The sequence below is a fragment of the Numenius arquata genome, chromosome 18 (assembly GCF_964106895.1).
Source record: "Numenius arquata chromosome 18, bNumArq3.hap1.1, whole genome shotgun sequence".
Classification (NCBI taxonomy): domain Eukaryota; kingdom Metazoa; phylum Chordata; class Aves; order Charadriiformes; family Scolopacidae; genus Numenius; species Numenius arquata.
This window is the reverse complement of record NC_133593.1, coordinates 8,337,304-8,355,058: the sequence shown is the minus strand read 5'-3', so window position 1 is coordinate 8,355,058 and position 17,755 is coordinate 8,337,304. Positions and strand designations below refer to the sequence as shown.

Here is a 17,755-nt window from a genome sequence, read left to right as displayed (position 1 = left end):
GGGGCCTTATAGTACCCCCCTTTTAGTGCAATGCAGTTAAAAAAATAGAAAGCTGATTTCTATATGATTCAAGTACAATTTATCAGGGACAAACTGCTCCAGGCATCACAGTCTGTCCACTGGACCTGTTCGTCAGGAACTGGCTGTGTTTAAACTTCCTTCCCTGCCACCCGGCTCGAAAAGGCCTGCTCCCTGTCTCTGCCTCCCCGCGGGGGGGGGGGGGGTCACCACAGAAAAGCCATATTAAGTATACGTCCTTGCACCCCAGGCTCTCACCGATCGCGTGGTGATGCTGCTGGCGCTGGGTGCTTTGGAGAGAGCTGGTACCACCTTATGGAGAGACCTTCGGGAAAGACTCCCGTTTGTAGGAGGGCCACAAGGTGATGGCAGGTCTGAGCTAGTCAGGACCAGCTGCGTCTGTGCCACAGTCGGCTTTTGGGCACGAAGGGAGGCTGCTGGGTGTTTGTCTGACTCCCCTCCCTGTTTCTCTCACTTGTGCGAGAGAAACAAGTCCTTTGTCCCTGCAAAGGACACGCCAGAAGCACCAGTTCATTTACAGCCGTGCTCGTGCTGTCGTGCCAGCTGGAGGAGTGGAGCTCGTACTTCAGAGATTAATGCTCTCTTCTTTCTACCTTTGTCTAGTTTTGCATATCACAGTTACCTATTAAATCGGGTGCGGTAATTACTGAGCTGTTGTTGCAGAGAGCCGTTAACTTGCCGTACAAATTAAGACATCTCTGCTGATGAGTGAGCTTTGTCCTTCCCTCCTGGCTGAGGGCAGGCGGGGTGAGCTTCTTCCCCCAAAGAGCTTGGCCAAAATCAGGTCGCAAGTCAAGGCATTTTAGCTTCTCGAGCAAGTTAGCTCCCTTCCAGTCTCTTTTGCTACTGATGCAGGTCAGGATTAAAAAAAATAAAAATAATAAAAAAATAAAAATCACTATTAGAAAAAAAAAAGCACTCAGTTTCTGGGGGAGTTACTGAGCTACAGAGGAACCCCAGCAAGACCAAGTTTTAGGACTCAGACGAGCTGCAGCATCCAGCTGTCACAGCTAAAACCCGCACGTCTGGAAGCACTGCAAGGCTGGCACGTTTTGACTTGGGAGCAAAAACCTAATTGTCACGAGGGAGCGTTTGCACAAACCTCAGTGACTCTGGCCCAGAGGAGCTGAGACCATTAGGGCACTTGTGCCTTTTGCATTTTGAAAGCTGGAAACAGCTTTGAAATCAAACCCGGAGCGTTGGTCTGCACAATCCTGTAGACCAAAGTGATTTAAAGGCAATAAAAAATTGCTGTTCTAAAACTTCAGTCAACTCTTTTCTAATATTTTTTCTCTTTCAGTAAGTAGGGCTTCCATACTGGGGCCAAAAATAGCCCGGCCAGTTCTGATCTGGTTTTCCCATCAACACGGTCGCGTCCCTCAGAGCCTGGACCGCAGATTCAGTTTCACACCAGCAACTGGGCTAAGTAAGACTTTTTCCCATCGGAGAATACTAACTGCATCAAACAATTGATGGAATAATTAGGGTATTACCAAAGTGCTGTCAAGTATGGACTTAAAGAACAACCCAAAACCAGACACAAAATTATTACTCCTAAATGAATCAAAAGATTAAAAAATAATAATAATAATTAAAATAAAGATCCTAGGACTCGACATGAGCAGCACAATTGGGGAAACACCCCCCCAGCAGGTGGGGCTTCCACAGTCACTGTCTGACCTGGAAAGGAAATACAATATGATCACCAGCACTCACACAACCGGGGTTTACAGTGGAGGGTGAGCTGCACTCGGTCTCCCTGGTCAGGTTATTCCTCTAGGAGGCACTATGTTAATTACAAAAAATAATTAAAAAAAAAAATACAGCTGCATAACTGCATAGTGGTCATCTCTGAGCACTCCTCCGGGAGGTGGCTGTGACTGTTCACATAGGCACAGGGAAGGGTAATGTCAGGGACAGAGGGGAAAATCCTGGGAGCAGGACGTGCAAGGTCATATGGTCACGGAGGCCACTGGGGAGTTAATGTTGGTGACAGTCAGGTGCTGGTTGTTGTCAGTGGTGCCCTTGGGGAAGTCGTCCGTCTTACAGAGGATCTTGGAAATGATCTTGCGGAAGGTGTAGCGGAAGTCCCTGATCCTGTAGGCATAGATGATGGGATTGATGACGGAGTTGGCATGGGAGAGGATGATGGCCATATACATCACCCATTCAGGCTTGGATTTGGAGAACTCCTCGTGGAAGTGAGTGATGCAGTTCAAGATGTGCAGGGGCAGCCAACAGAAGGCAAAAAGTCCTACAATGATGGCCAGAGACTTGGCTGCATGGACCTCCTTCTGCAGTGTGGTCCTGGAGTTGCCCATCAGTTCGATCTGATGCAACTGTTTGCAGGCAACCATGAATATCTTAATGTAGATTCCCAGCATGATAACGAGCGGGAGCAGCACGCAGCCGAAGAAGTTGAAGTACACCATGTAGCTCATCGTTACCACATTCTCAAAGAAGCATGAGATGGAGCAGCCATGGTGCTCTGTCCCCATGCCAGGCCCTGTCTCGTTGGTGGCGTTGGGACAAACACTCATGGCTTTATTCCAGCCCATAAGCGGAGTCAGTCCAATTCCAAAGGACAGGAGCCACAGCACAGCAATGAGTCCTCTCGCCCGCTTGCCGGTCACCAGGCTATTATATCTACAGCATCAAGAACAAAACCAAGATAGAGTCATTAAATAAATGAGCGCTTGTGACTTCCCTGCAGTTAAAGTCATCAGCATTTTGGGTAATGCCACAAAAGCCCCACCCACACCCACACAGGAATCTCACCTCTGCGATCACCAGAGGGGTAGAAAATCTCACCTGTGCTCTTCACCTACACGAAGTGATTTGGGGAGGTGATTCACTTACTATTCCTGAGAGATGCCAAGCACCGGCCCTGCCCGCAGACATCCTTCAATAGCAGGTAAGGACTTGGAGTCTTAAAAAAGGCTTTATCATTGCATGAGCTTAAACCAACTACAAGGAGGGCAAAAGCAGGGGGAAGGCTCACCCTGTAACCACCTACTTACTCTCTTGCTCTAAGCATCCATTATTGGGCACGCCAGGGCACGTTGCTGGGCTCCATGAACTTCTGGGCTGACTTACTACAGCTGAGACAATGCTCCTCTCAATTCTACGCTGTAATGGGTAGCTAAAGACTTAACCAGCATCACCACATGCCTGCAGCCTTCATATCACAGCCAACTTGCTTCAATTTGGGCTGCTCTTACGCCTGAAGCAATGCTGGCTTTCACTGGAGATAGCAGCAGTCCTGTGATGTGATGTCCCTTCCTGTACTCCCTCATCCGCTAAGGTGGGAAGCACACGTGTGTAAAAACCAGGGATCCAACCAGCTTCCCAAACAGAGTAATTCCTGGCTTACACATCCCAGACTGCAGCCCACACAAGCTTGTTGTGGCTGGATAACAAACACCCTGAAAGGCTTCTCTGAGCCAGCATCTGAAAGCAACTGCGAATGATGGATTGCTCAGGAGAGTTACAAGTCAGGGTTTGTGTCTCCATTCAGAGTCTCGCATCCAGGCGTGGAGCTGGGAACCAGGGATACTGGGATCTTCTCCTCCCATTTGATGTCCCTGCTTTGTGCATCATCCACCAACAGTGCTGATGTGGGCAGCTTCGCTGAGCTCCCAGGGCTGGTGTTGGCCTCTGCTGCTCATGTGTGATGTGCCAGTTCTGCAGGACGCGCACCATCGAGGGGCCCTGAAGCCACACACAGACTCGGACCTGCAGCTTCTGAAGCCGCCAGCGGGGTTAAATCATCCGGCTGCGCATAGGTTCTGCTGTCAAACGATGCCTCTGCTCTGCTCACCCACCAAAACTGCTTGTAAAGGTCCAGATTTTTTTAACCAAATGCCTTCCTTGGGCACCTGCTGCTCTCACGTGTTACAGAGAAACTCCGCGGTGGCACAGGGACGAGCTGATGCGGTGCTGAGGGGTCCAGAGCCCCACGCTGCCCCACACCTTTCCTAGCCCCACAGACTGGGTGCCTTCATGGCCAAGAAAACAAAGGTGCCCCTCCATCCCCCAGAGAAACAAACAGAGCTGGAACGTGAAGCAGCAAAAGTCAGGCTGATTTGGGTGCAACCAGAGCAGATGCCAACATCAAAGCATCACTCGGATCACTCTTTGGAGATACGAAGCGCTCGGCGACTGCCAGAAAGACATGAGAAACCCATTACTGTCCTCTCCACAGCCCATTAGCGTCTGCTGGCTGACACACGTCCCCCCCTTCCCACACCCTTCTCTCAGTGCTTGTTTACTCTGGCTTGGCTACCCTGCTCCTCCTTTCCTAAGAACGTTTGTTCTGATTTTCTTCCGGCCCGTGAGGCAGGGGAGGGTTTCATTCCCACAGAACCGCAGCTGTGCCTGTGAATCACGCTGCGGTCGCCTCCGTGCGAGCCCTGTGGCCCTCTCCTCCTGCAAGCTACAAAGACAGGAGGGTAAGTAGGGGGGGGTCTGCCAGCATAAACTGGGTGGCAAAGCAGGGCTGGGGGTAACCGTGGGCTGGGGCTGGCCCGGAGGATGTGGGAGCAGCAGCCACATTTAGGCGATACTGAACTGTGAAGACACTCCACAGGGTAGATGTCTAAACGGCAGGTCCAGCCACCGAGGGGGTTCTCCTGCACTTTTCTCTCATTATTGTCAAGTCTTGCTGCTTCAGAAGATGAGAAGTTATCAGACAGGGCATCACTGAGGCCAAGCCCGTTGCTTTCAACACCCCTGAAAACTTTAAGATTTGATTCTGAGCAAGTTCCCAGAAATCCGATCTCTTGGCAAAGTCTGAGTCTCCAGCTATGACGTTGGCCAAGCTTAGTCAGTGCTGTAGGAGCACCAGGAGCTGCTGCTGACCTATGGCTCTGCACGTGGGAAGAGAAAAAAGTGGTTCTTTGGCTTGTGCTATTCACTCTTAGTTGGTCACTTGAGTTGCTTCTCTGCTTGGTCTGTCACATCCCAAAAACTATTGTAGTAAGACGGGAAAATGCAAAAGGGACCATTGTTCAGGAAGAGAAACTGAAGGGTTGGGAGTTTTGAGTCTGAATCAGGCTGTGCACAGGCACACAAGGAAAAGTCATGGTGGCTGTGTGCCGTCCTGAGCCAGGTGTCCCCTTTGCCACCTCCAGGACGGTGGCATTCAGTGCTGCCTCTTGCTGAAAACACATGGCCCCAAACAAGGTTTCTTCCATCTGCTCTTCTCCTGAATTCTTCTGCAAAGATAAGGCTTGGCTTGAGGGTTTACAAGCCCAGTTCAGAAGTCACTTCATTTTCCAGTGCTGTGATGGTGGCGTGTTTATTTTAGTGTTGCTCACTCTTCTCCAGCGCACACAGCGGAACTGGAGCCAGCACCACCTTTAAGTGAGGGCCCCTTCTGCAAGGGGGGAGATGAGCCAGAGCTGAGCAATGGGGGGGGCTGCAGGCCTGTCCCAGAGGGACGAGATGCTGCTCGTTAAAGTGGAGATGGTTATTCACAGTGAACAATGCACTCCTTAGATGGGCTCTTCATTTTTGTGGGAATGCATTGAAAATTCCTCCCGATAGCCCTCCATTCAGTGGCTCGATCCCAGGTAACGACGATGGTCGCAGCTGCAACTACAGAGAAGAGTCACAGCTGGTCGCTGAGCTGCCGGCCAGAAGAGGCCAAGGTGAAATTGGAGATCTAAAATTGAAGTTTGGTGCTCTAAAGTTGTTCACTAATTACCTTGCTATTACCTTAATACACTTATTTGGTGGGACACTGCCTTAAGTTAACGGAAGTTAAGCACGTCCTTAAAAACAAGGAAGTGCCTGACTATTACCAGGTCAAGGCACGAAGAGTCTCGTTAGCGAGCCGCTGTGCACGACTGCAGCCCCCGTCGTGAACCACCCCCAAGACCAGCAGCACGGGCTGCGGGACAGCTGGGATGCACCGTTTTTCCTGAGCTCTATAGAACATGAACAGACAGTGAGGAACCAACAGATTTTCACAGCTCTGAATGCTCCAGCAAACCCCTCCTCCATTCTCTTTTAGGCTTAATATTATTAGGCAAAAAAACTATTAAAGTAAATTTACTCACCTGAGTCTGCTCAATTAATGTATAACAAATATTGAATCTCCTCTAGGTTTCTGCCCGGAGGCATCAAGTGTTGCTTTAATGTAAATAACAGCTGAATATTTTAAAATGATTTATTGAGATTAAATAACCTGGCAATGCATTAGTTCCTTTCACACCGCCAGGCAAAGTCTCTTTACTGGTGTAATCATCGTCAGGCAGCTAATTATCTCAGCTCCCACCCAGTGTCCCCGCAGTGGACATGCTGCAGAAGCCCCAATGCCATCCCTGCTCTGCTGCCACCATGGAGCGATGCAGGTTTCTCTTCTCCTGCCACACGTAACTATGGGTTTGTGACACACCAGAGCCACAGCCACGACAGCCCAGGGCAAATACTTTAAGGAAAGTTCAGCTGCTTTTACAACCCGGCTCTGACCCACCGGTGTTACCGTGTGCGAGCGCCAGGCTGCTGGGTCTGTACCTGCTGTGCCGTCACCAAGACGGGCCAGCGGCAGAGACCTCGGCCAGGGCACAACACTGCTCTGCCCGGCCACCATGCCGTGGAGTGAGCAACCGCTTTGCCGCTGAAGCTGGAGATGTCCCCTGAGCTGGCCCATGGACTGGAGATGGTGTCCTTCACCCAGCACACATCGCTGTCACCTGTGGCCAGTGATGGCTCAGCAAGGTCCACAGCTTTTCCAAAGGAGCATCATGGTGACCACCAAAGTGACAGAGTTGTCCATTAGCGCAGGAAGCTGGAAACCTCTCTGCGTTCTCCAGACACTGTGCCTCTGGTTGGTAGGATGGTCAGGGTGGGTTTTTTTGCAACCGATCTCATTGCATTTCTACTGCTATTTACTAGAGCTGGACACCAGCCAGGACACCCAGGCAGGCCCTGCCGAGCCCAGCCGGAGCAGAGCGGGAGGCGCTGCCAGCCTGCAGCCAGCCCGGCCTCTCCTGGGCAGGAGTTTGGCTCCTGACTGGCAGGAACTGAGTCATGTCCTGCACGTACCTGGCATCTCCCCACCAACCCCACGGAGATCACCCAAGCAGAGGCACCGCTGCCCCTGAGCTCCTGTCTCATGAGGAACCACAGCAACAGCCAAGGTGGAATTCATCATTTGGGGAGATTAGACTTGGGGCAGGAACCGGCAACTGCCTAGAGGAAACAGTTTGGAAGGGGACTATTATTCCCACATTAGTATCCTCAGAGCAGGAATTGGGGAGAATCCCCTGCTGATCCCAGAAGGATGAACAGATCAAAACACAGCGGTGCCACACATCTGCTTTCCTGGTCCTTGGTGGAGTCTGATGGACCATGATGGTGGCCTGGGCCCTGGCTGATGGAGTTACTGACTAAATAAACCTGAGGGTCGCAAAGTTTTGCTGAACATTTGGGATGTGTTGCTGAACAAAAGGGTGATCTGCAACCTGAGGACCTGCGTCAGCCCTTCCCACCGTGTGCTCTGTGGTGCAGGGTCCGTTTGACCACACAGCCCTTGCCCTGCCCAGGGGCAGGCAGTCATGGGGTGACCCCTTTGACTGTCACCCGCAGGGTGGCATGACGCTCTTACATTTGTTCACCACGGCAGCCCTTTTTCCAAAGTCCTTCCCTACCTCCCGGCTACTGGGCCACTGTTGGAGACAGTGCCCCGTGCCCAGGCTGCGGGACGCGGGGAGGTGAGCAGATGGAGAGTTTGCAGAACTCGGGCTACGCAGGTGCTCTGATACAAACAAGCAGGGATAATTTATATGTTTCTATTTTAAGCGTGAAGGAAAATACACAAACACCTCCATTCACAAGTGGAGACAGCAGTTTGGCTGCCAAGCATTGTATCCTTGTCATCTGCTTGCAGCTGTACTTTGCATATTGCTCTTTTATTTATTTATTTATTTATTTTAGCTACAACAGAATGAAATAAGCACCATTGCTGCCGTCCTGTTTGCTCCACAGGCAGCCGTGGAATGGAGATCGCATACCAGCTGAAATAATCTGGCAGGACATTTTAAATTAATCATAAATTGCACCTTGGGGAGGAGGGAGGCGGGGGGAGAAAAAAAAGAAAAAGCTTTGCTTTTTTAACCAGGAAGGAGTTGGCGGTGAGAGTGAGAAATCTGATTAGCGGTTACGGTATCAGCCGAGGAAGCAGGACATCTGTGTCTGTCCATGTCCAGCTGTAGACAAATCGCTTCCTCCCGCATCTGTCCCTATTGTGCGCAGGGGACAGCAGCGGCAGCGTCCCCCGCTCGCACTCCCGGCCTTCCTGCCGGAGACACCGAGCTGGACGGGTTACTGCAAACACCCCGGCACCCACCACTCGGGTGGGCACACGGGGGTTGCTTGGAGGGGCAAGGAGACATCGCTCGGCTTCCGGGACCGTTGCTCCTGCTGCCTTCATGGGAAACTCAGAGGGCTGCAGCAGCTCGGCCCCTGCGCACCCACCCTCCAGGGGATGGAGTCGGCCCTGAGCGCTGGCTGACGGCCATCCTCCACCTCTCAGGAAAAGCTGAATGGGAAGAGGGGAGCGCTCCCAGGGTGACAGCCCTCCCCAGCTCTCACTGCCAAGAGCACACATCCACAGGGAGCACTCCCCATCCATGGGGAGCACCCCACGCTGGGCAAACGGCCCTTGCTGTTGTGCAACCCTGGGTAATGACATGGAAGTGAGAACAGCCGTCCCTCGCCACACAGAGCCCAGCTGCAGGCTGCTGTGCAAGCCTTGCCTTCAAAAGGGGGGTCGGGGTGCGGGTGCTGCTCTGAGACTCGAGGCAGGGGGCTCGGGGAGCCCAGCCTGGCCTTGGCCCCCACCTCAGAGTGAGGAGGAACAGCCACCCGCTCGCCTCCCCGGGGCTGCTCGGTTTCCAGTCCTGCTCGAGGCAGCCAACAGCAAGGTCATAGGTTGCAACGCTTCATTTTTAGATTTGGGGGATCGCTTAAAGGCATTTAAATCGCACAATCACAGAATCGCAGAACAGTGGGGGTTGGAAGGCACCTCTGGAGATCGTCCAGTCCAACCCCCTGCCAAAGCAAGGTCACCCAGAGCAGGTTGGACAGGAACGCATCCAGGAGGGTTTGGATTCTCTCCAGAGAAGGAGACTCCACCAACTCTCTGGTAAAGACTAGAAGGTACCTCTCCGGTAAAGACCACGCGGCTTTAACTTCCTCCAGGGCTTGCTTTGCTCACGTTATACGGCATTTTCAGCCTTAGTCTGAAATAAAAACTAGATGTTTTTGAACTAGTAAGAGAAAACGACAAGCCCAGTGTGTGACGGGAGGCTGTCAGGGGCTGGGGCTGCTCCAGACCTGCCGTGCTGCCTGTTCGCTCTCTGGGAAGCAATTCCACCTGGGAGCAGAGACACAGGGAAGCAGACAGACGTGAGGCAGAGAAGGGCATGAACAGCAGCAGCACAGAGCCCAGGATGAAGCGGTTCTGGCTGAAGATGAGCCCTTGGGCAGACAGTGGCCATCTGCTGCCCCCAGAGGAAGGCAGGGATGGGGGACATCTGCCAGCCAGAAGCAAACCTGCTTGCAGCCCCAGGTTAACTGCCCCTCAGTTACGAAGACTCCAAATTATGGGTGTGGGCACGGGGTTTGCAGGACCAGGAATGGGGGAAGGAGAAATGCAGGAGAGTGCATTTTTTGGCCCAAAGCACCCTGAAAACAGCACGCATTTGGGTCATCTGGAGGATTAAGAAGTGAATAAGAAGGGAAACGGCAGCTCAGGCTGCTGCGGGGTGGGGAGGGGTGAGAGGGGGCTGCAGAGCTGCGCTCGTGTTGAACTCCAACAGCACCTGCGATGTGTGAATGTTTTTCTCACACGCTTTCAGAGCGGCCAGGCAGGAATTTGCATTCGCTACCTCGGTTTCTGTCTGCAGAAGGCGGCCCCAGCCAGCTCTCGCCTTGAGGGGGTGAGAAAAGGTGACTGAAAACTGAACTAAGAAGCACGGGGTACAAGCGGGGCGCAGGGCAAGCTGTGGGCTCCCTGCCCACGCTGGGCAACCCCAGGCTGCTGTGCCCTCGCCTGGTGCTGGGGGACTGCCAGAGGTGCACAGAGCCCCCGGGGCACAGGAAGGAAATGATCTGAGCGCTCCACACACCGTCTCTCACATGCCATCAACCGGAGACATCAAAACACCAGCAGCCGCCTCCAAACGCCCATGTGCAGGCAGGGGTGTGCGATACCTGCCCCCCCTCCATCCTTCATGGGGTGCCTCTGAGTCCTAGAGCCCAAAAACCTGGTTCTCCTGACCCAAAACCGCAAGGCTGGGAATCTTAGGAGCCCCATAGCCCTCCTGAGCTCTTCCTTGGCACCACCCTCCCTCCAGGGGTCTGAAGTCCCACATTATCATCCTGAGGGTGCCTGGGGCTGAGCATTTTTGTCATTCCAAACCTCCCAGAGCGGTCAGACCTCAGCTGTGCAGCACTGGGGCAGCTGAGTTAAAGGCAGCTGGTAGAGGTGAGATAGGAACTATGATTCACGGCAAGCTGTTTGGGTGTGATCCTGGCTATGGAGCAGTGGTGGGACCACTGCCCCTCCCAGGCACCCAGGGCCCTGCCCACTCAGATACCAGACACGGGTGGGCAGACGGCAGATCTCTGTCGGACCACCCTTTTTGCAATGAAACAGATGCTGAAGCCCTTCCCAAAGGCCCCAAACTGCCTCTCCATCCACCAGCCCCAGCAAGTTGCTGCTCATCTGCCTTCCCTGCAGAGCCCTGACCAACCTGCCCAAAGGGCTGTTGGACCAGCTGGGTTCGGACCAGCCGGTGACACTGCATCCAGCCCCCAATGCTCCAGCTGTGCCATTGCAGCACAACGGGCAAACATTGTGGGAGAGACTGACTGGTCTGGGCATGGGGAAAAGAGGACGTGGCCAAGAGCCGTCCCCACAGCACCGCGCTCCCTGGGGTTCAGGAGGGAGAGAGGATGCAAATGCTGGGGTACAGGGTGATGGGTGCTGGTGCACCACAAAGGGGGAGCAGACAGAGCAGGGTCTGTGCTCTGTCCCTTGTCCCCAGTGGGTCCAGCAGCTCTGGTCACGGCGCTCAGTGACACACCAGTGCCCACATGTCACCGAAGGGTGAGCGTAAGGGCACAGACACACACCCACCGATGTACTCGCAGGTTATTTGTGGCTCATGCCCAGCCTGATGTCATCTGTAGGATTAGGAGATAATCCGCTCTTTGGCACGTACAAATTCCCTGAGCCTGCCGTCGGACTTAGCAAAGCCACCAGAGCCGGTGGGGAGGGGAGAGGACTGACACATCTGTAGACACAGCTGGCGTCACCGATTCCTGGCATCCTGCAGACCAAAGCCGTCTCTAACACAGTGAGAGCAGCCCCAACACCCCCCGTGCAGTGACTGCCCGGCACAGCCAAGGGCCAGGGCAGAACATGCCTAAAAGACTCAGTTTTGTGCTCATTGCTATGGCAAACAGCAAATTCATAAAATCCGCAAGAACAAGCCCGTTAATTAACAAAGCAAAAACTTTTAAATGTAAAATAAAACCGTTCACTGTCAAAACATTTCGTTTTAATACATATTTTTGCAGAGAGGTCAAAAGGTCTTACTTCTGGCACAAAATTCTGCTAGATTTCAAAAGTAGATTTTTTTCACCTAAGAATTAACCTGTATTTTTAACAGACTAATCTGACCAAAACTGAAAAAACGCTCCTAAACCCAAAGCTCTGGGTCCTGGCTCAAGCCCAGAGATCGGTGCCCTCAGCCGACAGCCTGGAAATGAGACTCCCAGCTGCTGCTCCTCCACATCCCTGCTGCCCCCCCCGCCTCCGCGGGAGCTGCGTCGGGCCAGAGGTCTCACAGGCAATGAATTCTCTTCCTGACAGGATTTTGCTTTTTGGGAGGGAAGTGACCCCCGAGGTGGGGGAAAAATATAAAAATTTGGGACAGGCATTTCAAGGAAACCAGGCTGCTCGCAACTAAAAATAGCTGTGATTTCCCCCCTCCGGTTTATGGCCATGAGGGCACATACGATTATTCCTGACTTTTTTTATTGTGCTTCTCTGTCCAGAGTCGTCTCCATCCGAAGCCCGGAGCTGCCAGCCCCCAGCTGCAGCTCAAATGCCCCCACATTCTGCCTGAGCCGAGCTCAACCGACAGCAACATCCTTCAAGAGCCCTGTTGCTCAACCCACCACGCCAGCCCTCCTGCCCGCAGCGCTCGGGCACGTTTGCCAGGTTTGTTCACATTAAATTTATCAACTGATGGTAGCTTTGGCCAGGCACAGCCATCGGATGGACTTGGGAGGCAGAGCATCCACCGCTCTGGAGTGAGGATGCCTCCCGTGCTGCTCGGGGCTGGGGATCGGGCACCGCGCGTGTGAGCCACACATAAAGAGCAGAACCCGCCTGGGAGTTCAGATGAAGGGCAACGCGAGGATTTCCTTGGAAAGGAAATGAAGCAAGGGCAGAAGAAGGAAGAGCAGCTGCAACTCTGTGTCGTTGGTGGCACACAGAAAATGGCAGGGGAAGACCAAGGCTCTGAAGAGGATTTTCTCTCCTTCCCAGTGGCTCCAGCCCTCCCACCTGCCATAAATAGCCACCAGTTTGCTTTGCTGAGGAACAAGCTGGGAGCTGAGAGGACTCCAGGAACAATTTTTTTGCTGGAGAACAGGGAACCCCCCTCCTCTGCAGCAGCAGGGCACAAGTGAGGGCAGGCAGCTATAAAGCATCGGCCAACCCACCTCATGAAAGGACACTGCACAGCTAAAAGGATCAGATAAGAGCCACGACAATCCAAATGGAACTTGTCTCCATGAGGAGAGCAGAAATGAGCTGGGCCTTCATCATGTCAAAGACAAGAAGGGCAGCAGCTCCGGTGGGAGGGCAGCAGCACCAGAGGCAGAGCAGAGCAGCACCATTGACAGAGGGTGATCCAAGCTTGGATGCTCTGGCTGCAGGGGGGGCAGCCAGGGCTCAGGGGGGTGCAGAAAGCGAGAGGGCATGGGCATGAATACCCTGCTCTAGTTCACGGCAAAGCTGCCCGGGAACATTAGTCCTGCTCTTCTGCCAGGGAAGACAGGAGAGAACTAAATCCAGGGAGGAAGAACAAACACCAGATCAGCTCAAAACACGGGGAGTTGGGGCTAATTCTCCCTCCACGGGTCTCAGCTGGGGCCTTTGCCAGGTAGGCAGCAGCAGGACAACGTCCACTGTCCTTGTGCCGGACAAGGGCACACAGAGCATGAAGTTGTACAGCCTTTCATTCTCCTTTTGCTCCCTAAATACAGATACTTTTCTCTCTCCCTAATTCCTGACACATTTGTTCCAGGCTTCTATCCTTACCTACAATCATTAGCCACGCCAAAGGATTTTGGTTAATGCAAATAAAAGGGAAAGATTTTTATTCCACCTACAAATCTTCTTTGGCTCGCAGCTCTGGGACTGTGGGGCGAAATCCAGCTCTGGAGAAAGCCAGAGAGCGAACGCCTAGCACCGCTCTCGTGCCAAGCACTGCAGGATGGATTTACTGCTGCTGAAAGATGCTCAGTTGCCTGGCTTTGATATTCTGCTTGGAGGAAGCGCTGCGAAGGATTGGGCTTTTGGGGGGGGGGGAGGTTGGCAGATGAGAGCGAGGATGGTGCCACGTACCCGGGGTGGCACAGGGATGGGCACAGGGACAGCAGCAGCGCTGCCTGGTTGGAACCACTGGGCTGGAAGCACTGGGCTCCAGGAGGGATGCGGGAAGTAAGGCAGGGTCAGAGAGCATCTGAAGAGAAGACGCCGTGTCCTGGTGTGTTGGCTGGGGACAAGGGACCCGGGAAAGGGCTCAGAGCTGCAGCTGCATAGACTGGGCAGCGCGGTGGGGGCTTCTCCGCAAACAGTAAATTTGACAAAAACAAACAAACAAAATAAGAGTTCCAAGGGACAGAAAGAATTCGTGGCTTCAGGTCAAATTCAGCAAATATTTTTAGCCTGAAGAGGGAGGGTTCTAAAACCCCATTTTAAAATTTTGAGAGATTTTTTTTTTGCAATTGTCTAGATGAGAATTCGTTAGTGCCTTTCCAGCGAGGATGCCTCCATTTCAAAAAGCAGCACAGCATCATCAAAAGGGTTAAGCAACTCAACAAAATCTGCCAGGTTGGTCAGGATCACTTTGTTTCACTGAAGCCTCCAAACATCCCTGTTTCAGTTTGACTGAAACAATTTTCCTTTTCCCCATGGGATTTTTTTTGGTTCAGCCACAGAACTGAAAAATCCATTATTAGCCTGGCGGTAATGCAAACTTCTCCGCACCCCCCCAGCCTGCAGGCCTGCCCAGCCTCTCACTGTGTTTAAATAGCCCTGAAATAGTATTGAATCATATGGCACACTCAGCTCTCAATGTCCCTGCGGAGGTTTCCACAGGGAACGGGTACACTGGATGCGACAGGGACGCTTATCTGCTCTGCAACAACTGCATTATTTATTGTAATTGCTGGATAGGGCTGGGTACAAATCATTTTCTTAAAGGTTTAATACTTCATAGCCTGTGATCAGCCTCTGCACTGGTCTCCAGAATGAGAGTTTAGGTAAGAAAAGCTTTTCCTAAGGTCACCGTTCCTACAAACTGATGACCAGTTTTCGCTTTCCACAGAACAAACCTCCTTCCAGAATCAGCGCGTGCATCTGCCTACAGCGGGTGGCTGGACAAGTTCCTGCCCCCTCACCACCGGCAGCAGCAGGGAGCATCCCAAGAATAACGATGCTGAGGAGGCAGCTCTAATTAAGCCCTGGTTAGAAAAGTAGAGAGGTAGAGAAGTGTTTTGCCAGTGTAGTTTTATAACCTCCTCTAGCCTCTTCTGCTCTTGGCTGTATAAATAAAACAGCCTTTCAGTACCAGTCCCTAAATATCCTGTTGCCAAAGCAATGACCCGTCCATTGCCCTGCAATACCAGCAGTGAGAAGCCTCCCCTCCTTTTAAAGGGGTTCTACTTACTGGTCACCTCTGAGAGCAAGGAAATGGGCCTCGATGCCAAGACCAAGTTTAATCCAAACTTCACACTTCAGACCAGACCAGAACGGGACTCCTGGATCTCTGTTTACAGCTGAAGGGGCTGTATGTGTCCACCTAAGAAGCACTCATAGGAATAGAGACGTTTGTGCAAATGGAATAAAAGATTTGGCCTCAGATAGGGTGAAAAAGCGATACTGGGGAAGGATCCCAAAGCAAGGCAAACTCCCTGGGATCTCATCCCACACAGGTGTATGAGCTGACCTCACAGAGAGCCGAGCAAACGTGCTAGAAACCAGGACTGTGGAGAGAAAAAAAAAAAAAAAAAAAAGAGTGGAGGAAATACTCGCTATTTTGTCAGTTCACAAAAACCACTTCCCTTCTGCAAACATGTAAATGATCCCCTCTGAGCATTTCTGATCTGCTGCTCTCACCTCGGATTCCAGCAGAGTAGAAAAGGAGCTCACAAGATTCAACTTCCTCAGCCAAGTGCTGCAAAAATCACTTGTGGTACAAATGAAAAGAGTTACAATTAACAGCCTGTGCTCCAACAGCCTGCTTGTGGCGGGTGCTGCGATTAAACTGAAACCGAAAAAATTCAACCTTCTTCCATAGCTGCTGCTCTGCCGCTAGTCCCCATCCTGAGAAAGCCCCAAGCGAATGAATGGATGAGGCACCAAAGCATTTTCCAGAGCCAACGTGGGTGCCCGAGTCCAGGTGGGTGGCTGGGAAGGGAAGCAGTTGGCTTTGGAGGTGCTGGCGGCTTTGGAGGTGCTGGCAGCAATCTGGGCTGCTCTGTCCCCGCTCCCTCCCGCACAGCCCAGTGCTGCTGCTCGGCTCTCACTTACTCTGCATCCCGTGGAATTTCCATGCGCTGTGCTCCGATGACACACGCAGCCACTCAGTGCACATGCATTTCCACTACCAGCTTTTATCATCTGCCTGACAACTAATTAATATTTGCCCAATGCGTTGGACTTCTCTGATGCGAGGTGCCAGAACAGGGTGAAGGGTTTTTATTTTTTTAAATCATTTTAGGGTGACTTTATCGCTCGTGTGAGGGAGATACCAGAGATAAGCAGAACCTCGAAAAGCTGCAGCTTACACAGTTCAGCTGACGTCCCCACTCCAAATCTGTCCTGCTTCCCCACAGCCTCCACTTCTGAGCAGCCCCCTGAGCAGTCCCGGAGTCCCCAGCAGGGCTCCATCCATGTCTTGTTCTTGAGGAGGGACAACAGAGACGTGAAGGATACTGAGACTAATGGACTCAGGTAATTTGTAACCCAAAGCTGGGGGTTTGGTGCACTTAAGCTTATGGAAGCTGCTGCACCAACTCACTGGTAAAGTGACTGTAAAACACACTCAATACATTTTACCCCAGAATATTGCAACGCCCTGTGAATTAGAAGGTAAGCAATTTATAGCCTTGATACTGCACTTGGATGAAAATCGAAACTGTAAAATTCTGAAATCTGACGTATGAATCCTTCCTCCTTCTTTCCTCTCCTTTCACAGTGTACGCACAGACCTGACACCTTCTGACATTTACTGATCTATACGCTCTCTTACTGTAAGCACACAGGAGGAAAAGGTGCGTGTGCAAGCACTGAAATGCGGTTTCAGCATTTGCAGATGCACTTTCAGCTCATTCATTGTAGCCTTCTTAACACTGGAAGACAGCCTAGTTAGACTCTAGCCCTAGCTGAAAATGTGAAGTACGTACAAAGTCGTATTAAGATCTATTTAAGATCTAAAAGTATTTCTTTCTTTCTAAAAGTATTGGGATCTGAGCTCCTCAGGAAGAGATGAGCTCTTACAGAACAGCCTGCAAAACTACTTCTCTAATAGGCTGGGAAGTAGCAGAAAGAGTGGTTGCTTCTATATTTAATTACCTGGAAGATGCCCAGGCACCACAATAATGGGGGCTGTATAAATACCTACATAGATTAGCTTTAACAAATGCATCACTGTATAGACCCCCCCTAAGAAGCCACTGACCCTCCCAAGACAAACATCTTCAAGAAACTGAGCTACCAGGCATATTTTGAAGTAAGAGGCAGGATAGTAAAAACCTGATCCCAGTCCTGCAGCAAATGAGTGCAAAATCTCTGTTATTTTCATCACCACCTATGAGCAGCAAACCTCTTACGATAACACTAGAGACTAAAAGTTCCTGCACTCTACGGCAAGGGAGGTCGCAGTCTGGGCTGTCAGGGAATGTGGCTACTTGCGTGCACTTCAGTCTCTTACCTCAGTGGGATCTTAATAGCCAGGTACCTGTCGATGGCCACTGCCAGCAAGCTGAAAATGGAGCTTTGGGTCAGCACCAGGACGAAGCAGGCGAAGAAGAGGCAGCTGTGAAAATCCACCCGGAATCCGATGCTGATGGTGATGGCGAAAGGGATGGCTAACAAACCCACCGCAATATCAGCCACTGCCAGGGACACCAGGAAATAGTTGGTTGCGTTCTTCAAGGTACTGTTGATGGCCACAGCCCAGCAGACCAGGACGTTACCAGCGATAGACAGCACAGCGATGATCAGTTCCAGCACGATATAGGTGGTTTTCATCGTGTCCATGGCGAGAACCCAGGGCGAGGAGCTAGAACCGTTCATAAGAAAAAGGTACTTTCCACTGGGCGCCCGTCCGCAGGTACCAACAGGCCACGGGGCAGCGCTTCCCGGCGAGAAACACCCATCCCCGGGCTCACCGCCGCCTCCCGC

General features: G+C 52.0%; 1 protein-coding gene across 1 annotated transcript; it reads right to left on the bottom strand.

Moving 5' to 3' along the window:
- Positions 1 to 1,991: 1,991 nt before the first annotated feature.
- Positions 1,992 to 17,647, bottom strand: ADORA2B (adenosine A2b receptor). The gene is made up of 2 exons (XM_074160604.1): positions 17,283 to 17,647; positions 1,992 to 2,685 (listed from the first exon to the last, which is right to left on the bottom strand). Exons 1-2 carry the CDS (start codon positions 17,645 to 17,647, stop codon positions 1,992 to 1,994), a joined length of 1,059 nt encoding a protein of 352 aa, XP_074016705.1.
- Between the last annotated feature and the right edge of the window lie 108 nt (positions 17,648 to 17,755).